The sequence below is a fragment of the Chiloscyllium plagiosum genome, unplaced genomic scaffold (assembly GCF_037043375.1).
Source record: "Chiloscyllium plagiosum isolate Xiang-an unplaced genomic scaffold, Cpla_swu_hap1 HiC_scaffold_8, whole genome shotgun sequence".
Taxonomy (NCBI): domain Eukaryota; kingdom Metazoa; phylum Chordata; class Chondrichthyes; order Orectolobiformes; family Hemiscylliidae; genus Chiloscyllium; species Chiloscyllium plagiosum.
Window position 1 is genome coordinate 20,180,532 of NW_028270146.1, and position 21,111 is coordinate 20,201,642.

The 21,111-nt window shown below is 39.6% G+C and overlaps 1 protein-coding gene across 4 annotated transcripts in view; it reads right to left on the minus strand.

Moving 5' to 3' along the window:
- entpd5a (ectonucleoside triphosphate diphosphohydrolase 5a) overlaps positions 1–21,111 on the minus strand; it is a 61,236-nt gene that overhangs the window by 28,310 nt on the left and 11,815 nt on the right. For all 4 annotated transcript variants that reach the window (XM_043697085.2, XM_043697083.2, XM_043697084.2 and 1 more), the window contains 6 exons: positions 18,613–18,912; positions 17,175–17,251; positions 15,628–15,771; positions 14,409–14,484; positions 8,232–8,267; positions 7,690–7,778 (listed from right to left, as the gene is read on the minus strand). In XM_043697085.2, the coding sequence (XP_043553020.1) occupies positions 7,690–7,778; positions 8,232–8,267; positions 14,409–14,484; positions 15,628–15,771; positions 17,175–17,251; positions 18,613–18,841 (651 nt within the window). In that variant the 5' untranslated portion in view covers positions 18,842–18,912. The remainder of the gene's footprint in view (positions 1–7,689; positions 7,779–8,231; positions 8,268–14,408; positions 14,485–15,627; positions 15,772–17,174; positions 17,252–18,612; positions 18,913–21,111) is intronic.

Here is a 21,111-nt window from a genome sequence, read left to right on the forward strand (position 1 = left end):
TGAGGCTGCAGTGCTAACCACTGAGCCACTGTGCTGCGTCATTGGCTTTTACGATTGTCAATGTACTCAATTCAAACTGGATTGGAAATTGGTTTTCTTTTTTGGGGTATAGTTTAAACTGATTGGCCAAATCTGAATTTGTTTTTGTCTCCAGGCAACAAATTAATTAAGTTGGTCGACCAGGTATTACATTGTTGCCTTATTGAGAAGACTTACTGCTGTGTCCAGTAGTTCTGCTGCTTTTAACTCTCTTAAAGGTACACCCACATCTTCATAACATCTCCCCCCTTAAGAAAAAATGATCCATCATGATGAAAAGATGGCTTCTTTTTTTCCTACCATTTAAACACATTACCCTAACATACCAATAACGTTCATATAAGTTCACCTTAACGTCTTCCCATATACCCATATATATTCATAAAACATTAAATAAAGACTAATCTCATCTAAACTCAGTTAAATCCACAATAATGCATCTGCGATTACATTTTTATGACCCACAACATGTATGATGTTTAAATTAAAAGTCTGTAACATTAGACTCCAATGAAATAGTCTCAAATTCTTATCTTTAAAATGTTCTAAGAACGTAAGCGGATTGTGGTCTGTGTACACAATTGTCTCCGACACATTGTTCTTGATATACACATTAAAATGCTCTAAGGTCAGTACCAAATTCAATAGTTCAATCCCATTCTCATCCTCATGTAGGAGTACAGCCTCAACTCCAATGTCACTAGCATCAATGGTAACTTTAAAAGGTTTTGAAAAGTTTGGTGTAGCTAACTGGTTTGGTGGTTAATATCGATTTCAAATGGTCAAATATTTCCTGGCATGGTTCTGTTCACTGAAACTTTGTGTTCTTCTTCAGCAAATCGGTTAATGGTGCTACTACACTGCTGAAGTTTGGAATAGACTTCTGATAGAATCTACTGAGTCCTAAAAATTGAAATACCTCTTTCTTCAAGGTTGGTCGTGGAAACTCCTCAATAGCCTTTGTCTTTGCATTCTGTCGGGTCAACTATCCATGACCGATGTTATGTCCCAAGAACGTCATCTCTGCTTTCGTGAATTCCATTTTATTTAAGTTTATCACCAGTTTTGCTTCTCGTAGTCATTCAAAGAGCTCTGCCAACTGTACCATGTGATCTTTCCAGGACTTACTAAAGATCCCTACATAATCCAAATAGACTGCACAGTTTGTTATACCAGCCACTACTCTGTTCATGAGTCTTTGGAATGTGGCATCACTTTAAGCTGATATAGCCCATTTGGGGTTACAAACGCAGAAATTTCTTGCACCGTCTGTGATAAAGGTACCTGCCAGTAACCACACATTAAGTCCAACTTGGTGATATAACTGGCTTGTCCGACTTTCTCGATTCAGTCCTCCAATCTAGGAATTGGATAGCAGTCCGATTTTGTAATGGCTTTGACCTTCCAATAATCCATGCAGAATCGTCGAGTGCCGTCCGGGTTTGGGAACTAAGATGATCGGCGAAATCCATGTGCTGGCTTGGGTCAATGATGTTCTCGTCGATCACGGCCTCCACCTCCATCTGGAGCTGTCTGGCTTTGAAAGGATTAAGTTGATAGGGGTGTTGTTTTATCGGGCCAGTATTCTCTACATCTACTTCATGTACAATAGCATTAGTCCTCCCCATCTGATTCTTACATATGTTCTTATACTGCAGTAACAAATCTTTCAACTTTGTTCTATGCACCTGAGACTGATAGCTTACCAATCTATTCCACTCCTCAAGGACTTTTCCATTTTTAAATCTATTTGAGACACCTCAAAATCTATATCATTTGGATTGGATTCCTCACTCTGCGTGGCAGTAACTAACACTTGTTCCTCCAGTTCTTTCTCTCTAGTATAATACGGTTTCAACATGTTCGCGTGACATACCAGATACCTTTTTTTTTCCCCTATCTGGCATCTTTACTAAGTAGTTCACCTGACTCAGTTTTTTCTCAATTTGATAGGGACCAGTAAACCTGACTTTGAAGGAATCCCCTATCATTGGTAACAGCACTAACATGTTATCCCTTTGGGAAAACTTCCAAGTCTCAGTTTTTATCTGCCACCTACTTCATTCTACACTGAGTCCTCTTTAGGTGCTGTTTAGCTAACTCACCTACTCAGTTTAATCTCTCCTCCACCTCCGATACATAATCTAATTGTGAGATCTTTGACTTTGATCCTGTCAATTTTTCTTTAATTAATTTCAAAGGGCCTCTCACTTCATGACTGAATATTAACTCTAAAGGAGTAAACTGAGTAGATTCATTTGGGGCATCTCTAATGACAAACAATATGAATGGGATACCTTTATCCCAATCATTCAGGTAATCCCGACAGTATGCTCTTAATATAGTCTTCAAGGTCTGATGCCACCTTTCTAAAGCTCCCTGGGTTTCAGGGTGATACGCACTGGATTTAAAGAGCTGTATAGCTAAGCTATCCGTAATCTCCTTTAACAGCCCAGCAGTACAATTTGGTCCGACTGAATCTCTCTGGGTAGCCCATACTGTATGAAGCTTAAAAATGTGTTGCTGGAAAAGCGCAGCAGGTCAGGCAGCATCCAAGGAGGAGAATTGACGTTTCGGGCAAAAGCCCTTCTCGAATCTGCAGTCCTCACTTTCTCCATACTCTGTGAAGAAAGCTACTAACTCCTCTACCACCTTTTTTGCCTTGATACTCTGTAATGGAATTGCCTCAGGAAATCTGGTAGACACATCCATTATGGTTAACAAGTACTGGTTCCCACTTTTAGTTCTTGGGAGGGCATGTGCGAACGATTCTTCAAATGTGGGAATTGGCAACAAAGGGGCTGGTTTTATTACAGCCTGTGGCTTACCTACCATTTTGCATGTATGACACGTACAGCAAAAGTTAACCACATCCTTGTGCATTCCAGGCCAATAAAAATGTTTTTGTACCTTAGCCGGAGTCTTTTGTAACCCTCGATGACCTCCTACAGGTAGTTCATGTGCTGCCCATAACACTTCCTGTCTGTATGTACCCAGCAACACATTCTGGTACATTTCAGTTCATTTCTCCTCTGCACTAACCTGCCGTGGACTCCATTTCCATCTAAGGATTTTATCTTTCAGATAATAACCCTCTGTTTCCTTTTCAGAGTATGCATCCTCATATATATCTTTTATCAACTTGTCTTTGCTGTTGCAAATTTCTTAGCCTTTCAGGACTAAACACTTCTGTCTGATCCTCTGCCCGTTCAGGTTTTTCCTGCTTCATTACATCAAACAGGGTATCCATTAACTGAACCTCAACTCCTTCATCTTTGTCTTTACCTTTCACTTCGTGCTGTGACTTATGATAGTGGGATCTGGTTACCACACAGTCTGGGAAAATACCAGGATACTTCTGTTGTAACTCCTCAGTTTCTTGGTCTTCCTTAGGCTTCTCCACAACAAGGGGTGTCACTCTCACCTTGGATCCTGCCAAATCATTACCAAGAACAAACTGAATTCCTGGAACTGACACTCTGTCAATCACTCCCATTGTAATTTCCCCAGTCTTAAGTTGGCACTCCAAACTGATCTTACATAGGGGAACACTAGAATTCTGTCCATCTATTCCATACATTACAACACTCTAGGGTAACAGATCAGAAAGAGTGCATATTTGCTCAGCCCTTACTGTTAGCAACTGATTAGATGCTGTATCTCTCAAAATTATAACTTCTTGTCCTTCTCCCCCTGTTCTTTCGGAATATACTTTACCCATAGAGGCGAATTCTTTGTAGAGATCAGGTATTAACTCCAAACCCAACCCCTGCCTAAGCTGTATACTCTCCTCAGCTCCTTGGCTTTTCTTCAGATCTCTTTTACTACCTTCACTAATGTGAATGGCTTAGCTTCTTTTACCAGATCTTTTCTCACAGTGCCTTTCTTTAACGACAAGCATTGTGTCTTTACATGTCCCACCTTACCACAGTGGAAACACCTGAGGCTTTTCACCTCCTTTCCACCCTCTTGAGCTTCTTTGTTATCCTACTGTAAAATCTTACCAGTGCTCTGTACTCTTGGTTTAGTAGTGTAGGATCTCCCCTTCTCCCCACTTCTATCCCTCACAGGATGAAATTCTGGCCGGAAGCTTGTCTTATGCACCAGCATGTACTCATCTGCTAATTCTGTTGCCCTCCTCACTTCCTGAACATTTTGTTCCTCCATGTGAATTCTTACCATCTCTGGAAGTAAGTTTTAAACTCCTACATCAGAATAATCTCTCTGAGAGCCTCAAAGGTCCTATCTATTTTCAAAGCACGCACACATTGATCAAAATGACTGTGTTCAATTCTTTCAAACTCAACTTAAGTCTGACCTGGTTCTTTCTTTGTGTTTCTGAACCACCGTCTATATGATTTGGAGATGCCGGATAATTCATAAGCACTTAACATAGCCTGTTAAATCTCTTCATACTCTCTTGACACCTCATGTGACAATGCAGCAAATACCCCACTAGCTCTGTCCACCAATTTAGTCTGAACTAGCATTACCCATAAATCCTTGGACCACTCCATCTGCGTAGTCAATTTTTCAAATGAAATAAAGAAGGCTTCAATATCCTTCTCATCAAAATGTGGCAGAGTTTTGACGTATTTATATATATCACTACCTTCTCTTCTAATCTCCATTCTGTTAACTTGACTTTGTTGACTAAGTCGCAACTTCTCAAGTTCAAATTCTCCATCTCTCTATCTTTGCTCAGCCAACAACCTTCTGTCGCTATTCTTCCTCTCTCTCTTCTTTTCTTCTCTCTCAGTTTATCTTCTAACTCCATTTTCCTCAATTGTAATTTAGGTTTTTCTACCTCTACTGCACTTGTCTGTTTCTCTGACACACCCAAGTGTTTGAGTAACCCCATTATAATTTCAGCTTTACTTTTGCACTTTTAATTTAATCAACCACAAGCCCCCAAAATTAAACAAATTATCTCACCTGTGTTTTATTTAAAGATCTAGGACACTAACCTGCAAGTGTTTTAATCTGCTGGGATTTTTTTGTACCCCCAAATCTATTCAAATCTGTCTAAATTCAGTTCAAATCATGGACCTGGGCCTCCAAATTGCTATGACACGGAGTAAACTCTCCTGCTTAATTTAAAACCAGCAACACAGAAAAGATTTATCCCTTGCAGTAATCTGTAAAATTTCAGTGGCCAAGAATTATGCAAAATAAAAATTAATAATTTTATTCCTTAAAGTATAACAGAGAATAATTAACTAACCACTATTTACAATTTCTTTCTCTAACCCATCTTTTACCTTCTCTTCTATTCTACTAGTCTGATAAAAGTCCCAATTAAGATTTACAAAACAACACTTCTGATCTCAAAACGAGGCAGCTTTGGTTCTTGTTTTCGGATCTTCCTGTATCTTCTTTTCTCCTTGTTAGGAATTTCTGCATCATCTGCTAATTCTGATTAAAAAGGTTACTGATCAAAAAGGTACTTTTAAGAGAGATACTTTTCCAAACAGTCTGATATATGCTAGGACTTGGCAGTTCTCCTCTCAACTGTTCAATATTCCCTTGGTCTTATACCTCAGAGCATTGGATTGTGTCTTTGACTTTTAAGATTGTTAATATACTCAATTCAAACTGGATTGGAAATTGGGGTATGGGTATAATTTTTCTCTGGGTATATTTTAAACTGATTGGCCGAATTTGAATTTGTTTTTGTCTCAAGGCAACAAACTAATTGAGTTGTTCGACCCAGTGTTACATTGTTGCCTTATTAAGAAGACTTGGTGCTGTGTCCAGTAGTTCTGCTGCTTTTAACTCTCTTAAAGATACACCCACATCTTCATAACAGTATCTAATGAAGCTGTAGGCCTTTTCTTTATTCCTACCTTCAAAGTTTGGACTACTCGTTCTGCCACACCATTGGACAATGGATGGTATGGAACTGTCCTTATACGTCAAATACCATTTGAATTTGGGAAATACTCAAGTTCTCTGCTGGTAAATGATGGCCTGTTATCTGTGACCAACACTTCCAGGGGTCTGTGTGTTGCAAAAGATATGCACAATCTTTCTATCGTCAGGCCCGTTTGACAAATGAATTCTGCACTTTGAGTGGGAGTCCACAATGACTAAGAATACTGAGCCCCTGAAAGGACGTGCACTGTTAACGTGGATTTTGATTCAATAAATATCTGGAGTTAAGATATTAATGATGACCATGAAACCATTGTCAATTGTCATAAAAACCCATCTGGTTCACTAATGTCCCTTAGGGAAGGAAACTGGCATCTATATCTGGTCTGGACTACATGTGATTGCAGACCCACAGCAATGTGGTTGACTCTTAACTGTTCTCTGGACAATTAGGGATGGGCAATAAATGCTGGCGTGACCAGTAACACCCATGTCCTGTGAACGATTAATAATTAAAAAACTACAAATACTTCAAGGTCATGCAAGGTGTACTGTAACTGCAAATTTTTCTTTCAAGAAGATTCCCTCCAACTTTAGAAATGAAGAGTTATAAACAATCCAATTAGCACAATTTCATAGATTTTCACAAAATAGATATTCATGTCTCATGATAAAATGGTTTTTAATAATAACCTTTTTCCTCTAATATCTTAGTACAATGAATTTGACTAATTCATCATTGGCAAAATATTACATACCTGATATTTGGGGAAATGCTGTTGATTCTCATTATTACTCATTAGTAAACCATTCCAATGAGCTTCCTTATCAAAGGTGGCTAAGAGTAAGGTGCTCAATGCCACTGATGGATGGGTGCACGTCCTGTACGGTCTAAAATTAGTTCTCCAGTTCAGATGCTTCCATCTTGTGATAGACATTTTTTAGACAATCTGTTCATAAATGTTATTTCTCTGTAACAGGGAAACTTGAACCAGGGCCTCCCAGATCAGAGGTAGGGACACTACCATTGTGCCACAAGAATCTCCCCCACTGTGAAATCATGGCTTCAGTTAGCCTTGACTAGTGACCCTTAGATACTGAGGATGCTATTTGGAGAAAGAGAAAAACACTGAGTTAAGGAGAATGAAGGCAGAACCTGCAAGTGGGACCTCCATTTCCAGTGCATGAAATAAATGACTTGGTGTGTGCCAATCTTGTTTGCCTTGGTTTAACATTGCAAGTCCTTTCCTTCACCTCTCCAGAAATTCATTCACACATTTTGGGTAGGCGATGACCTAGTGGTATTATCACTAGACTATTAATGATCTGGAGACTTGGGATCAAATCCTGTCATGGCAAATAGTGGAATTTGAATTCAATAAAATATTTAGAATTAATGACAACCATGAATCCATTGTAGATTGTCAGAAATACACACCTGGTTCACTAATGTCCTTTAAGGAAGGGAACAGCAGTCCTTCTCTGGTCTGTCTTTACCCACATGATTCCAGACCCACAGCAATATTGGGCCGATGAGACCTGGACCTGGAACTTCTGGCTCCGAGGTAATAACACTACACTGCACCACAAGCCCCTGAGACAACACTTTAACTGTGCATTGCAATATTGATGCATGTACTAAAACTGAGCATCTGTTTCACATTAGTTACTGCCTATTCTTGGTTTGGAGGCCTAGAGTGAAAGGAGGGGAAATTCCTTTCAAGATTTAATGACATTGATTTCTGGTTGAGTCAGAACCTTGCTGTTTCTTCTTACCTCAGCCTGAGGGAGAAAAGTAATCTGTGTGGAAGCACCTCCCAGGTCCAGGATTCCTACAGTGTTTTCATTTGCACCATACAGGTGGCCTATAAAATATATTTTTTAGAAAGTCAAATTCTGGTTATAAAATGCCACTAGAAATCTTCCTTTCTTAAAAAGATATACAATCTCACTTGTACTATAGTGCTACTTGTACTACTTATAGTTATTGAAACTACTGGCCAATCAGCCCAATGAGCTATTCATTTTGGTCTGATGTTTAGCTCATTGAGTTAGTCTTGTGTCACTCCCAAAAACTGCAAAATTAATGGGACCTCTGACAGAATCCAAAGTAACACTAGGTTTTTCATTTTTCATCGGATTAAATAATGGTTACTGTCTTAAGGTCCTATATTAAGTGTCAGCACAGAATGCTGTGAATTGTGAAAGTTTAGATGGCAACAGGCTGGTAAAGCTACAGCTAAACAAAAAGCCAGACCATGTTTTCAGCCATTCAAGAAATGGCAATAGTCAGATAGGAAGAGAAAACACACACTTACCAGTCAAGAAGTTTATTGTGATCCAGGCTAAAATTCCTACAAAAAATAAAATGCAATCAGCACAAACATTAAGAATATTTATACATTTAATAACACTGCAGGTGTACAAAACAATGTGAATGTAATGCAGGAGACTGCTCCTTAGCTTGTTCCCTTGTTAAAGTTTTTCTCCAGAACTCTTTGGATCACTGCACTTCTTTCTTGACACTACTCTAATAAGTTAAGAACTGGGCCATTATTTCTTTAATGTATATTTTAACCAACTTAATGTGCTCAGGTAACATTCTGTTTATAGTTTCCACATCTTTTTATAATTGTACCCTTTGGTTCTTTACATACATATCCCACTGACCTTTGGCATCACATTTCTCTCATTAATACAATAACATACCTTTAATTAAAACAACTATTGTGGTGGGGTCAGAACCAGAGGTAATTCTGTTTGTACTAAAAACACAGCAAATGATAATGATATGCAATGCACTGACTGACTTGGAGGAAATTGAATCAATTATAACTTTAATAAAAGAGGGCATAAAATATTTTCAATCAACATTTTTCTATTCATTCATGGGATGTGGGAGATGGTGGCTAGGCCAGCATTTATTTCTCATCCCTAGTTATTCTTTAGAAGGTGGTACTAAGCTACCTTCTTTAAGCACTGCAATCCATTTGGTGCAGGTTCACCCACAATGCCATGAGAGAGGGAATTCCAGGATTTTGACCCTGTGAAGTGAAGGAATAGCAATATGTCAATATGGTGAGTGGCTTGGAAGGGAACTTGCAAGTGATGATGTTCCCACGTTTCTGCTGCCTTTGTCCTTCTAGATAGAAGTGGTTGGGGGTTGTAAATTGCAGTCTATGAATCCTTCTGTGGTGCATCTTGTAGATAGTATAAACTGCTGCTACCAAGTGACGGTGGTGGATGGAGAGAATTTTTATGGATGGCTAAGCAAATGGGTTGATTTGTCCTGGATGGTGTCAAGCTTCTTGAATGTTGTTGGAGCTGCAGTCACCCAAGCAAGTGGGGTGTATTCCATCACACTACTGACTCGAGTGGTGTAGATGGTGGACAGGCTTTGGGACTCAGGAGATGAGTTACTCACCGCGGCAGTCCTAGCATCTGACCTGCTATTATGGCTACTGTATTTATATAGCCAGTCCAATTGAGTTTCTGGTCAATGCTAACCCCTAGGATGTTGACAGTGGTGGATTCAACATTGGTAAAACATTGAATGTCAAAGGGCAGAGGTCAGATTGTCTCTACTGGAGATGATCATTGCCTGGCATTTGTGTGTTGCGAATGTCACTCACCACTTTTCATCCCAAGCCTGGATTTTGCCCAGGTCTTGTTGTATTTGAACATGGACTGCTTCAGTATCTGAGGAGTCATGATTGGTGCTGAACATTGCACAATCAGCAGCATACATCCCCAATTCTGACCTTATGATGAAGGGGAGGTCACTGTTGAAGCAACTGAAGATGGTGGAGCCTAGGACCCTACCCTGAGAGATGTCCTGCAGCTGAGATGACAGACTGCCAACAACAACAACCAATTTTCTATGTACCAGGTAGTGACACCAGTAGAGAGATGTGTCCCCCGCCCCACCACCATTGCCCCCAGATTCTCATTAATTCCAGTTTTGCTAGGGTTGATGCCACACTTGGTCAAATCTTGACCCTCACCTCACTTCTGAAATTCAGCACTTTTGCGCATGTTTGAACCAATGGCATAATGAGGACAGGAGTTGAGTGACCCTTACAGAACACAAACTGGGTATCAGTGAATAGGTTGTAGCAAAGCAGCTATGTCCACAACATAGCTCAGTTGCGGACATACTTATGGATTTGATGCCAGTCAACTGGGCTACATTCCATTATAACCCTGACTTGTGTCTTATGGACAGGCTTTATGGGGTAAGGATAGATCAATTAATGCAAGATTGCTAGCCTCTGACTTGCTCTTGCAGCCACAGTGTTTATATAGAATCAATAGAATCCATACAGTGTGACTACAGTCCATTCAGCCCATTAAGTCACTGACATTCCAAAGAGCATCCAACCCAAACCCACCCCTCCCCTCTTCCCTATCTTTGTAACCTGCATTTCCCATGGCCAATCCACCTAGCCTACACATCTTTGGACTGGTGGTTAATCCAGTTCAGTTTTTTTGTCACTGGTAACCTCTAGAATGTTGACAGCGGGGGTTTCAGTGATGATTATGCCATTAGATTTCATGGGTTTATAGTTAAAGTCTCTTTTGTTGGAGATGGTCATTGCCTGGCATTTGTGTAGAGAAAATATTACTTGCCACTGAATTGTCCAGATCTTGCTGCATTTTGACCTGGACTGTTTCAGAATGTGAGGAATCGTGAATGGCACTGACCATTATGCAATCATCAGTGAATATCTCCAATGCTGAAGTTATGACTAAGGGATGCCCATTGATGAAGCCACTGAAAATGGTTGGACCTGGAACAATATCCTGAGAAAATCCTGCAGAAATGTCCTGGACCTGAGATGACTGACTCCAACATCTATAAACATCTTTCTTTGAGCCACACTAAAATGTTCAGATATATCATGAAACATCTCTCAAGAAGATGGGACTTTAACCCAGGGCTTCTGGCCCAGAGCTAGAGACACTAGGGGTGAGTAATTCCAGAGGTGAGGTGAGAGTGACAGCCCTTCACATCAAAGTCACAACTGCTGTGGTTAAAGAAGGCAGCTCATAGCCACCTTCTGAAGGGCAACTCAGGACAGGCAATAAATGCTGGCCAGCCATCAATGCTCACATCCCATGAGTAAATACATAAATAAAAAAAACCACCACATACAAGAGCCTTAAAGGTAGAATATAAATTTGCAAAAAGAAATGAAAACTGAAGAACAGAGTTGCAGAGTCTAGTTGCTTAGATTTTCCAAGAGTCATACAGACTCTGTCCAAAGCCTGAAACCATCCCAAATTTTCCTTTCATAAACAATATAAGTCAAGATCATGAATCACTAGATCTCATAAGTCAAAGCCATAATAACATTTATAATGGTGACAAATTTTGATTTACCAATTTAAAAACACAGATAGTTATATCATAACAGATCTTGATCACTGGGCCAGTGAGCCAAGGAGTGGCAGGAGAAATTTAATTTAGATAAATGCAAATTGTTGCATTTTGGTAAGATAAACCAGGGCAGGACTCGCACAGTTAATGGTATTGTAGAACAGAGAGACCTTGGGGTACGGTGCTTAGCTCCTTGAAAGTGGCTTCACAGTAGGTAGGGTGGTGAAGGCAGCATTTGGCACACTTGCCTTCATTGGTTACTACTTGGCATAAACAATAAAATTATTTGGCATAACCTATTGTTCTGATGAAGGGCCATTGAATTAAAATATTAAATCAGCTTCTGTCTACAGATGCTGCCCAATCTGCTGTGCGCTTCCAGCTTTACAACTTGCATTTATACCTTAAAACTGGTAATAAATTCCAAGATACCTCACAGACATGCAATCAGATCAAGTTGCATCAAATAAAGGAGATGTCTGGACTGGCAAAACAGGTAGATTTGAAGGATCTGGGATGGCGGGATTAAAATGAAGGAATTTTGGAGTTTAGGCTGAGATGGATGAAAGCACATCAGACTGTGGTTATGTTAAAGGGATAGGGACAAGTTGGAGGAATGTGGTTATGTTAAAGGGATAGGGACAAGTTGGAGGAATGTAGAATTCTCAGAGCAATGTCTAGCTGGAGGGCCACAGGACCATAAGATAGAGGAGCAGGATTAAGCCATTCAGCCCATTCATTCTGTGCTGCTATATTTCTTAACCCCATTTTCCTTCCATCTCCCTGTAACCCTTGATCCCCTGACATGTCAAGAGCCTATCTATCTGTCTTAAATACACTAAATGACTTGACATCTTGGCATCTATAACCCTCTGTAGTAATGAGTTCTACAGAGTCATCACCTTCTGGCTGAAGAAATTCCTCCTCATTTTAGCTCTAAAGGATTGTCCCTTCATCCTGAGTCTCTGCCTCCTGGTGCTAGTCTCCTATTAGTGGATACGTCTTCTCATGTCCAATCTGTACAGGCCTCACAGTGTCCTTTAACTTTTAATCAGATACTACTTCATCCTTCTAAATTCCACTGAGCACAGACCCAGAGTTCTCGTGAGTGCCCTTCATCTCTGGGATAATTCTTGTAAACCTCTTCTGGACCCCCTCCTATGGCAGCGCATCTTTCCTTAGATATGGGGCCCAAAATGGCTTACAATATCCCAAGTGTGCTCTGACCAGAGCCTTATACATCTCTGATCTTGTTTTCTAGACCTCTTGAAATGAAGGCCAACACTGCATTTGCCTTCCTAGCTGCTAACTGAACCTGTATGTTTAATCTTAACAGAATCCTGAACTAGAACTCCCAAGTTTCTTTGTGTTTCAGGTTTCCTCAGCCTTTCCCTATTTAAAAAATAGTCTACACTTCTATTCTTTCTACCAAAGTATATAACATCATACTTCATCACATTGTATTCCATCAGCCACTTCTTTGTCCGTGCTCCTAGCATGTTCAATTCTTTCTGCAGGCTTCCCATTTCCTCAACTCTATTCTCTTCCCAACTACCTTGTGTCATCTGGAAATTTACCAACAGTGCCTTCAATTTCTTCATTCAAATTGTTAACATATAATGTGAATAGTTGTGGTCCCAAAACTGCCCCCTGTGGAACTCCATGAGTCAATAGCTACCATCCCGAAAAAGAACGCTTTAACACTACTCTCTGCCTTCTACCAGTCAGCCATTCCTCTATCCATGCCAGTACCTTGTCCCTAACACCATGGGCTCTTATCTTATTTAGCAGCCTCCTGTACAGCACCTTATCAAAGGAGGACATAGAGAAATAGAGCGCCTAATTGGAAATAGAATGGGGAGGAGTTGGTAGTTGGCATTTGAACAAGAGGGTGAGAAATTTAAATTCAAAGTATTGCCAGTCTGGAAGCTAATGCAGAAATGATAAGTAAATGGAGTTGGACCATTTCAAATTTGCAGAGAGTAAAAAGGATGGTATATCCAGCAGGAGAACAATGGAACAATCAAGTCTGTAGGTAACTAAAGCACGAATGAGACTTGCAGTAGTGGAGGTGATGATGACAATATTATGGAGCTGGCAGGAGGTAGTCTGAATGACGGAGACGATATGGAGTCAGAAGTAGAACTCAGGGACAAACGTAACAAGATTGCAAGTTGTCTGCTTCAGCCTGCGGCAGTAAGCAGGGAATTGGTACCTCAGGAATAGAAGTGTGAAAATAGCTTGAAATCCAAGCTAAACTAACAGTCTGACACCAAAGAGGCTGTGAAGGAATTGAGGGGTAGAATTAGGTCAGGAACATAACATCACAAAATAGAAACGGGAGGTGGCACCTAGAGCCTAGTCTGCTATTCAGTACTATCATAATTTGAATGATCGTGTTTTTCAATTCTGCCGAAATTTGTTATTTTATCTTTTGACTCTAGTTTTCCTGCCATCTCCTCGCCTCACTAACCAACTTCTGAAATGGACATGTGCTTGAATAAGCTTCTTTCAGCAGTTCACCCAAATAGGCAGTTTTCATGCAAAAGTCTGAGTAGGGTGACCAAAGACCTATTGACCACAGGAGCAATTTTATCAAAGCTCAAGGGAGCTCAAGTCTTAGTGTCCCTGCCGGTGAGTCAGAAATCCCATGTTCAAGTTCCACCTGATCGACAGATAGGTCATAATAGGTCTGAACAGGTTGTTTAAAAATATCTATCCATGACCATTACATCCCAGTTTCCAATACACAGAGAGACACACACCTATTGCAGGGTAGAATTCAGCAGCAAGAACCATACAGCTTCATCCTCAAGACAGGAAAAATGGGAGGTTTTATATATTTGTTGAGGAAGCAAGTACTTATGTAATACAAGTAACAATATCTAAATTGCAACTTAAATTATTATAATTCAGCATAACTAATGTGGACTTCAAATTATATTTAACTGGTCATCAGATTTGTAGAAAGTCATAGAAGTATATTGTCCCTTTCCATCCCAAATGGTGCAGCAAAAAATAATTAATTTTCTAGAAATTGGAAAATTATTCCCAGTCTAGAGACATAATTAGCAACAGAGGAGAAAATAAGCACACATGAAATTTTGGTACCAACCTTCATATGTGCCGTTCATTATACTAACACAGTCAGCTGGTACTAGAAAAGGTGAATCCTCAAATAGTTCCTGGACCTGGATTGAGAATACATATATTAGTGCTATTGCTGATTTATTTTATACTATGCCTATGTGATTTTCATCTTTTTTTCTAAAATCTCCCTCAAGGTTAGATTCTCATTTTCACCATTTACCCTTACCATCAATCAATTGGTTCTCACAATTTTCCACCCTCCATAACACTGTTTCTACTTCTTCAAAGAAAAGTCCCCTGACAGGGATACAATTCTCTTGAGACTACAGTACTTCAGAAGCATACATTCTTGGAATGTGGGGGTTGCTGGCAAGGCTAGCATTCATTATCCATTTGTAGCTGTCCTGAAATGATGGTGATAGGCCTACTTGAAGCACTGATGATTTAATCAAGTGAATGACTCATAAGGTCATTTTAGTGGGGAGCATAAAGTTAGATTTACATTTATGTCAGTTGGATAAGGAAAGCAAATTTGATTTGCTAAAATGAATATAGTGAACAGCATCTGAGGAACAGGAGAATCGATGTTTCGGGCATAAGCCCTTCATCAGGAAATTCCCAATGAAGGGCTTATGCCCGAAATGCCAATTCTCCTGCTCCTCAGATGCTACCTGACCTGCTGTGCTTTTCCAGCACCACATTCTCGACTCTTCAGCATCTGCAGTCTTCACTTTCTCCATAGTGAACGAATTGGATATTTAGAGTAACTTAATTCTTTTATTGATAAAGACTTATTTTTAGATTCAAATATGCTGAATTCAAATTTGCAAACTATCATGGTGTGCTTTGAACTCAGGATAATACCATGCATATTGCTGATTTGTATCTAGGTAGCATAAACAAGTCAGTCTGGTTTGAACACATTTGCTTGAGCATAAGCAATAAATTTTTGTCATAAAATAGCACAGTTCCAGTCATTATACCACTTCTTAGTCTTTAAAGTGTTACCAAGCTGAAAGAGTATTAGATCTGTAATAAAAAAACTCACAGATTCTTGATAACTGGAAAAGTCAAATTCCTTTTTACTACATGGAAGCTTATGGCATTTTGAGGATTACTTTCTGTGACTTCACCCACACAAGTGGCTTTGCCTGATACCAAGATATTAGATTAACCCTGTATCCTGAATTTGGCTTTTTTCCCCATGTAATGGATATTTGCATCAATATATTATAAGGTCACACCTCTAATAGCAAAGCTTGGGCTTTCTGCTCTGGAAGCAATCGCAGTCCTGCTGTGGCTTTTAATACCACAGGGGTAGTGTGCCAGTGGGTTGAAGGTATTGTCTGCTTTGCCACATCCAGTAGTTCGCGTACAGTCTCTGCACCCTAAAATACAATAACATAGGGCTTTGAACAACAGGCTTTCTACTGTCTGTTCTACACAATACTATAAGTGTGCCAGATCTGAATACTTGTACACAGAAAGTGATTTCAAACTACAGCATAATAAACAGAGCCCAGTGCTATGAAGGTAGTCACTGTTTCACTCTGTACAATGTCCTTTTATATCTAAAAGTTGTTTGTGATTCATTAAAATGCTGTCAATTTTCTACAAGACAATAATGGAAACACCACAAGTGTCAATAGGGTTCAAGCTATATATATACATATTTATACGTACTATCGCTATGATCAATACTTCAATTTCTAACAAGTGAATTAGGCACACAGTGGAGAGTTTGCCTTTGCCTCACTGTGTTTACTCAACAAGTACACAGTTCTTCCTGAAGGCTCTTTCCTCCCTGTTGGATGCTCTGCAGCCAAGAAGCTGAAAGAAGATTTTTAAAAAATCTATTATGAGCTTCCATTTCATTGAAGGAGATTCAAGCAGATTCACAACTCCACAACCTGCTCTGAAACTTTGTTCCCATTTTGACAGATGTGACAGATCCCACCAGCAGGGACAATCTATAGTGTTTCAAAATAAGTAGCAACATTCTGAATCAAACAACCCATAATATTCTAAAATAAAACAGTTAATTCGCTCAATGCTAACAATCCTTAAATATGTTCCTGTATCTGTACCTAATTCCCTATCTCTGCATATCAGTTCTTCCTTGGACACACCCTGTCAGGGTACCAAGTTCAACTAAGATCTATTCAATAATTACTTGAGAGATATTGTTTACAGATTAAGAGGGATGATGTTGTTAGAAACAAAAACATAGGAGCTGCCAAATGGAAAATGATCATGACTTATTAATTTCACTGTTTACCATCCTGGTGCTCTTAACATCTTCATGATTGTTGAAAATTAACTAATCATGGTGACAGTAAAATATCAGTGGAAAACAGTTTTGGGAAGCTGTCATGCATAGAGTGCATGTAAAACAAATAAGGGAAGGATCCTAATCTCCTCCCCTCACACCCTAGAAAGAACAGAGAAAGAACAAGGCACACAAAGAAACAAACTTGCTCTGACTTGCTGATGTAACTTGGAACTTTGTCCTTTGCGTGCAGCAGTATAAATACAGAGTGTAAACCTTTGCCCATTGGTATTAGAAGAGGTGTGTCAACAAAAAACAGTCTTTCTAGTTTGTTAGGTAACTTTAAACATTCCCAGTTACACCAGCAGTCTCACAAATCACAATTGTAGAGATAGCTGGGTTTAATATAATAGATTACAATATACTAATTTATTATAGTACAGCACACATAAACTAGTACAAGAGATCACTGATACCATAACTAAATAGGTTAATATGTCCATTAAGAATTACAGAACTCACCTGCTCAGGGTCATCTACATAAGCTGACAGACCAGGTTTTACCGATTCAAATATTTCACTGTCGACTTGAGGGGGTTCTGTTTGAAAAACATGTTGGTTACTTATTTGAAACTGTTTAAAGCAATTTACAATTTAAAACAAATTTTGCAAGAAGTATTTGTCTCAAATGGGATATCTAAGAAGGAAGAAGTGCTTTGTTGTTGTATTTATCATACTAGTCCAACGGCTTTAAATGCAATTATCTTGAAATGCAGCAACTTATGCAAGCAACACCAGAATCATGCAATGCAGAGCAAGATTCCACAAAGGGCAATGAGAAGACTGACAAATTAATCTATTATGGGTAGTGTCCTTTGAGGAGGAACGTTGGTCAGGATACCCAGAAAACTTCTTTTTATACTTTGAATGAGCCACAGAGATCCAATTGTTATTTCTGATCTCCACTTTCCATAGTGGATTGGTGGGATTGCAGCCTTCAGATCTTTCCCTTCTGCTATTGCTGCGACTGGTTACTGGGCAATACTTACACGGAGGCATACTTTTCCTTGATTTCAGTCTGCAATTTGCCTGATGGATCAAGATCAGTGGGCACAAACATACGGACATGGACTCTGCAGTTTTGTCTGAATTGCTCTTGTCACTTACCTACAGATTCTGAGCACTCTTGCACTATGTAACTAAAGCGCTGAAATACCGCAGTGTCCTGACAGGGAATCAGGCAATGTGAGAATTGGGCAAGGAATTAAGTAACCAACTGACTGAAGAATCCTTACTGAGGTTTGCAGAACCTAAACCAGTAAGTATAAATTAGAACATTCAAAACAAAATCATTTACATAATAAATAATTGGAAAAGGTGGATTAAGAGAGAAAAATAAAGTAACTAAAATCTCTAACAATAATTAAACTGTGAAGGAATGACATCGGATTTCTAATAAATAAAGACTTTTCTTAAGGCCAGAGATGTTGTTTGACAGAAATTAAGATTTACCACACCATTGAAATGTCACTTGCACTTGAATGGACAGGCCCCAATTTTCTTTGGCATGTTTTATTTGTAAACACTGCAAATTCATGCTCCCCTCATATGTGGCAAAGAGTTGCATTTAAGGCTAACAAAATGCTGCTCTCAGAATGAATGTACACCAACATTCCAAAAACCCTCAAAACTCAATTAGCAACCATCAACAGCTAGACATGCATACAAGGTTGGATTAAGTTAAAAATCATACAACACCAGGTTATAGTCCAACAGGTTTAATTGGAAGCACACTAGCTTTCGGAGCGACGCTCCTTCATCAGGTAATTGTGGAGGGCTCGATCGTAACACAGAATTTACAGCAAAAATTTGCAGTGCGATGTAACTGAAATTATACATTGAAAAATTGACAACTTGCAACGAGTCAATGGAGTCGGTGTATAGGGAAAAATGTACTTACCAAGGCCTTTCTGAATGAAAGAGTAGATGTGTATGCGTGTCCCAGTACTTCCAGCATCAAACATGATTCCATAAAACACATTGGATACATTTACAGATGTTAGCCTTGAAGGTAAGATGTCCGGATTTTCAATTCCATATTGTGGGCTATAAACATCTGCTTCTGACAAAATAATGTAAGGCAGGGTAACAAGAAACTGCAGAACAAAGAGATCCCTCAGGAATTCCATCTTTTCTTAGAGAAGAAATGTTGGAAATGGCAGTGAAGGTCTTGTTTGGAATCTAATTGTACCTTACGAATCTGGAACAGGAAAATTTTGTTAAACAGTTTCTGTTGATGATTTTTAAGAAGATTTGTAGCTCAGATTGAAGTTCTGGATGTAAATTTGCTCGCTGAACTGTAAGGTTCATTTTCAGATGTTCGTCATCATTCTAGGTAACATCATCAGGGAGACTCCGGTGAAGCACTGGTGTTACGTCCCACTTTCTATGTATACGTCTTGATTTCTTAGGGTGGGTGATATTATTTCCAGTTCTTTTTCTCAGAGGATTGTAGATGGGGTCCAAATCTATCTGTTTATTGATGGAGTTCCAGTTAGAATGCCATGAACATAGAACATTATGTTGCAGTACAGGCTCTTCGTCCCTTGATGTTGCACTGACCTGTGGAACCAATTTGAAGCCTATCTATCCTACACTGTTCCATTTTCATCCATATAGTTATCCAATGACCATTTAAGTGCCTTTAAACCTGGCAAGTCTACTACTGTCGCAGGCAGTGTGTTTCATGCCCGTACTACTCTGAGTAAAGAAACTACCTCTGATATGTGTCCTATATCTATCACCCTTCAATTTATAGCTATGTCCTCTCATGCTAGCCATCACCTTCCAAGGAAGTAGGCTTTCACTGTACACCCTACTAAACCCTCTGATTATCTTATATGTCTCAATTAAGTCACCTCTTAACGTTCTTTAACAAAAATAGCCTCAAGTCCCTCAGCCTTTCCTTATAAGACCTTCCCTCCATACCAGGCAACATCATAGTAAATCTCCTCTGAACCCATTCCAAAGCTTCGACATCCTTCCTATAATGCGGGTGACTAGAACTATACGCAATACTCCAAGTGCAGCTGCAGAGATTTGTACAGCTGCAGCATGACCTCGTGGCTCCGAAACTCAATTCCTCTACCAATAAAAGCTAACACACCGTATGCCTTCTTAACAACCTTATCAAAATGGGTGGCAACTTTCAGGGATCTATGTACATGAACACTGAGATCTCTCTGCTCTTCTAGACCACCAAGAATCTTACCATTAGCCCAGCACTCACCTCACACTTTTACACACTAAACTCCATTTGCCACCTTTCAGCCCAGACCTGCAGCTTATCTATGTCCCTCTGTAACCTGCAACATCCTTCCACACTGTCCACAATTCTACCAACCCCCGAGTGTCATCAGCAAATTTACTAACCCATCCTTCTACATCCTTATAAAAATGACCAACAGCAATGGCTCCAAAACAGATCCTTGAGGTACACCACTAGTAACTGAACACCAGGATGAACATTTCCCATCTATCACCACCCTCTATCTTCTTTCACCTAGCTAATTTCTGATCCAAACCACTAAATCATCCTCAATCCCATGCCTCCATATTTTCTGCAGTAGCCTACCGTGGGGAACCTTATCAAACGCCTTACTGAAATCCATATACACCACACCAACCGCTTTACCCTCGTCCACCTGTTTGGTCACCATCTCAAAGAATTCAATAAGGTATGAGGCATGACCTACCCTCACAAAACCGTGGTGACTATCCCTAATCAACTTATTCTTCTCTAGATGACTATAAATCCGATCTCTTATAACCGTGTCCAACACTTTACCCACAACCGAAGTAAGGCTCACTGGTTTATAATTACTAGGGTTGTCTCTATTTCCCTTCTTGAACAAGGGGTAACATATTATATCTTCCAGTGTTCTGGCACTATTCCTTTAGACAATGACAACATAAAGATCAAAGCCAAAGGCTCTGCAATCTCCTCCCTGGCTTCCCAGAGAAACTGAGAATAAATCCCATCCGGCCCAGTGGACTTATCTATTTTCACACTCTCTAGAATTGCAAACACCTCCATCTTGTGAACCACAATCCCGTTTAGTCCAGTAGCCTGTAGCTCAGTATTCTCCTCGACAACATTGTCTTTTCCCAGTGTAAATACGGAGGAAAAATATTCATTTGGTGCTTCCCCATCTCCTCAGACTCCACACACAACTTCCCACTACTATCCTTGATTGGCCCTAATCTTTCTCTCGTCATTCTTTTATTCCTGACATACCTATAGAAGGCTTTAGACTTTTCCTTGATCCTATCTGCCAATGACTTCTCATGTCCCCTCCTGGCTCTTCTTAGCTCTCCCATTTGGTCTTTCTTGGCTAACTTCAAGCCTTCAAGTCTCATCCTAACATGAGCCTTCTTCTTCCTCTTGACAAAAGATTCA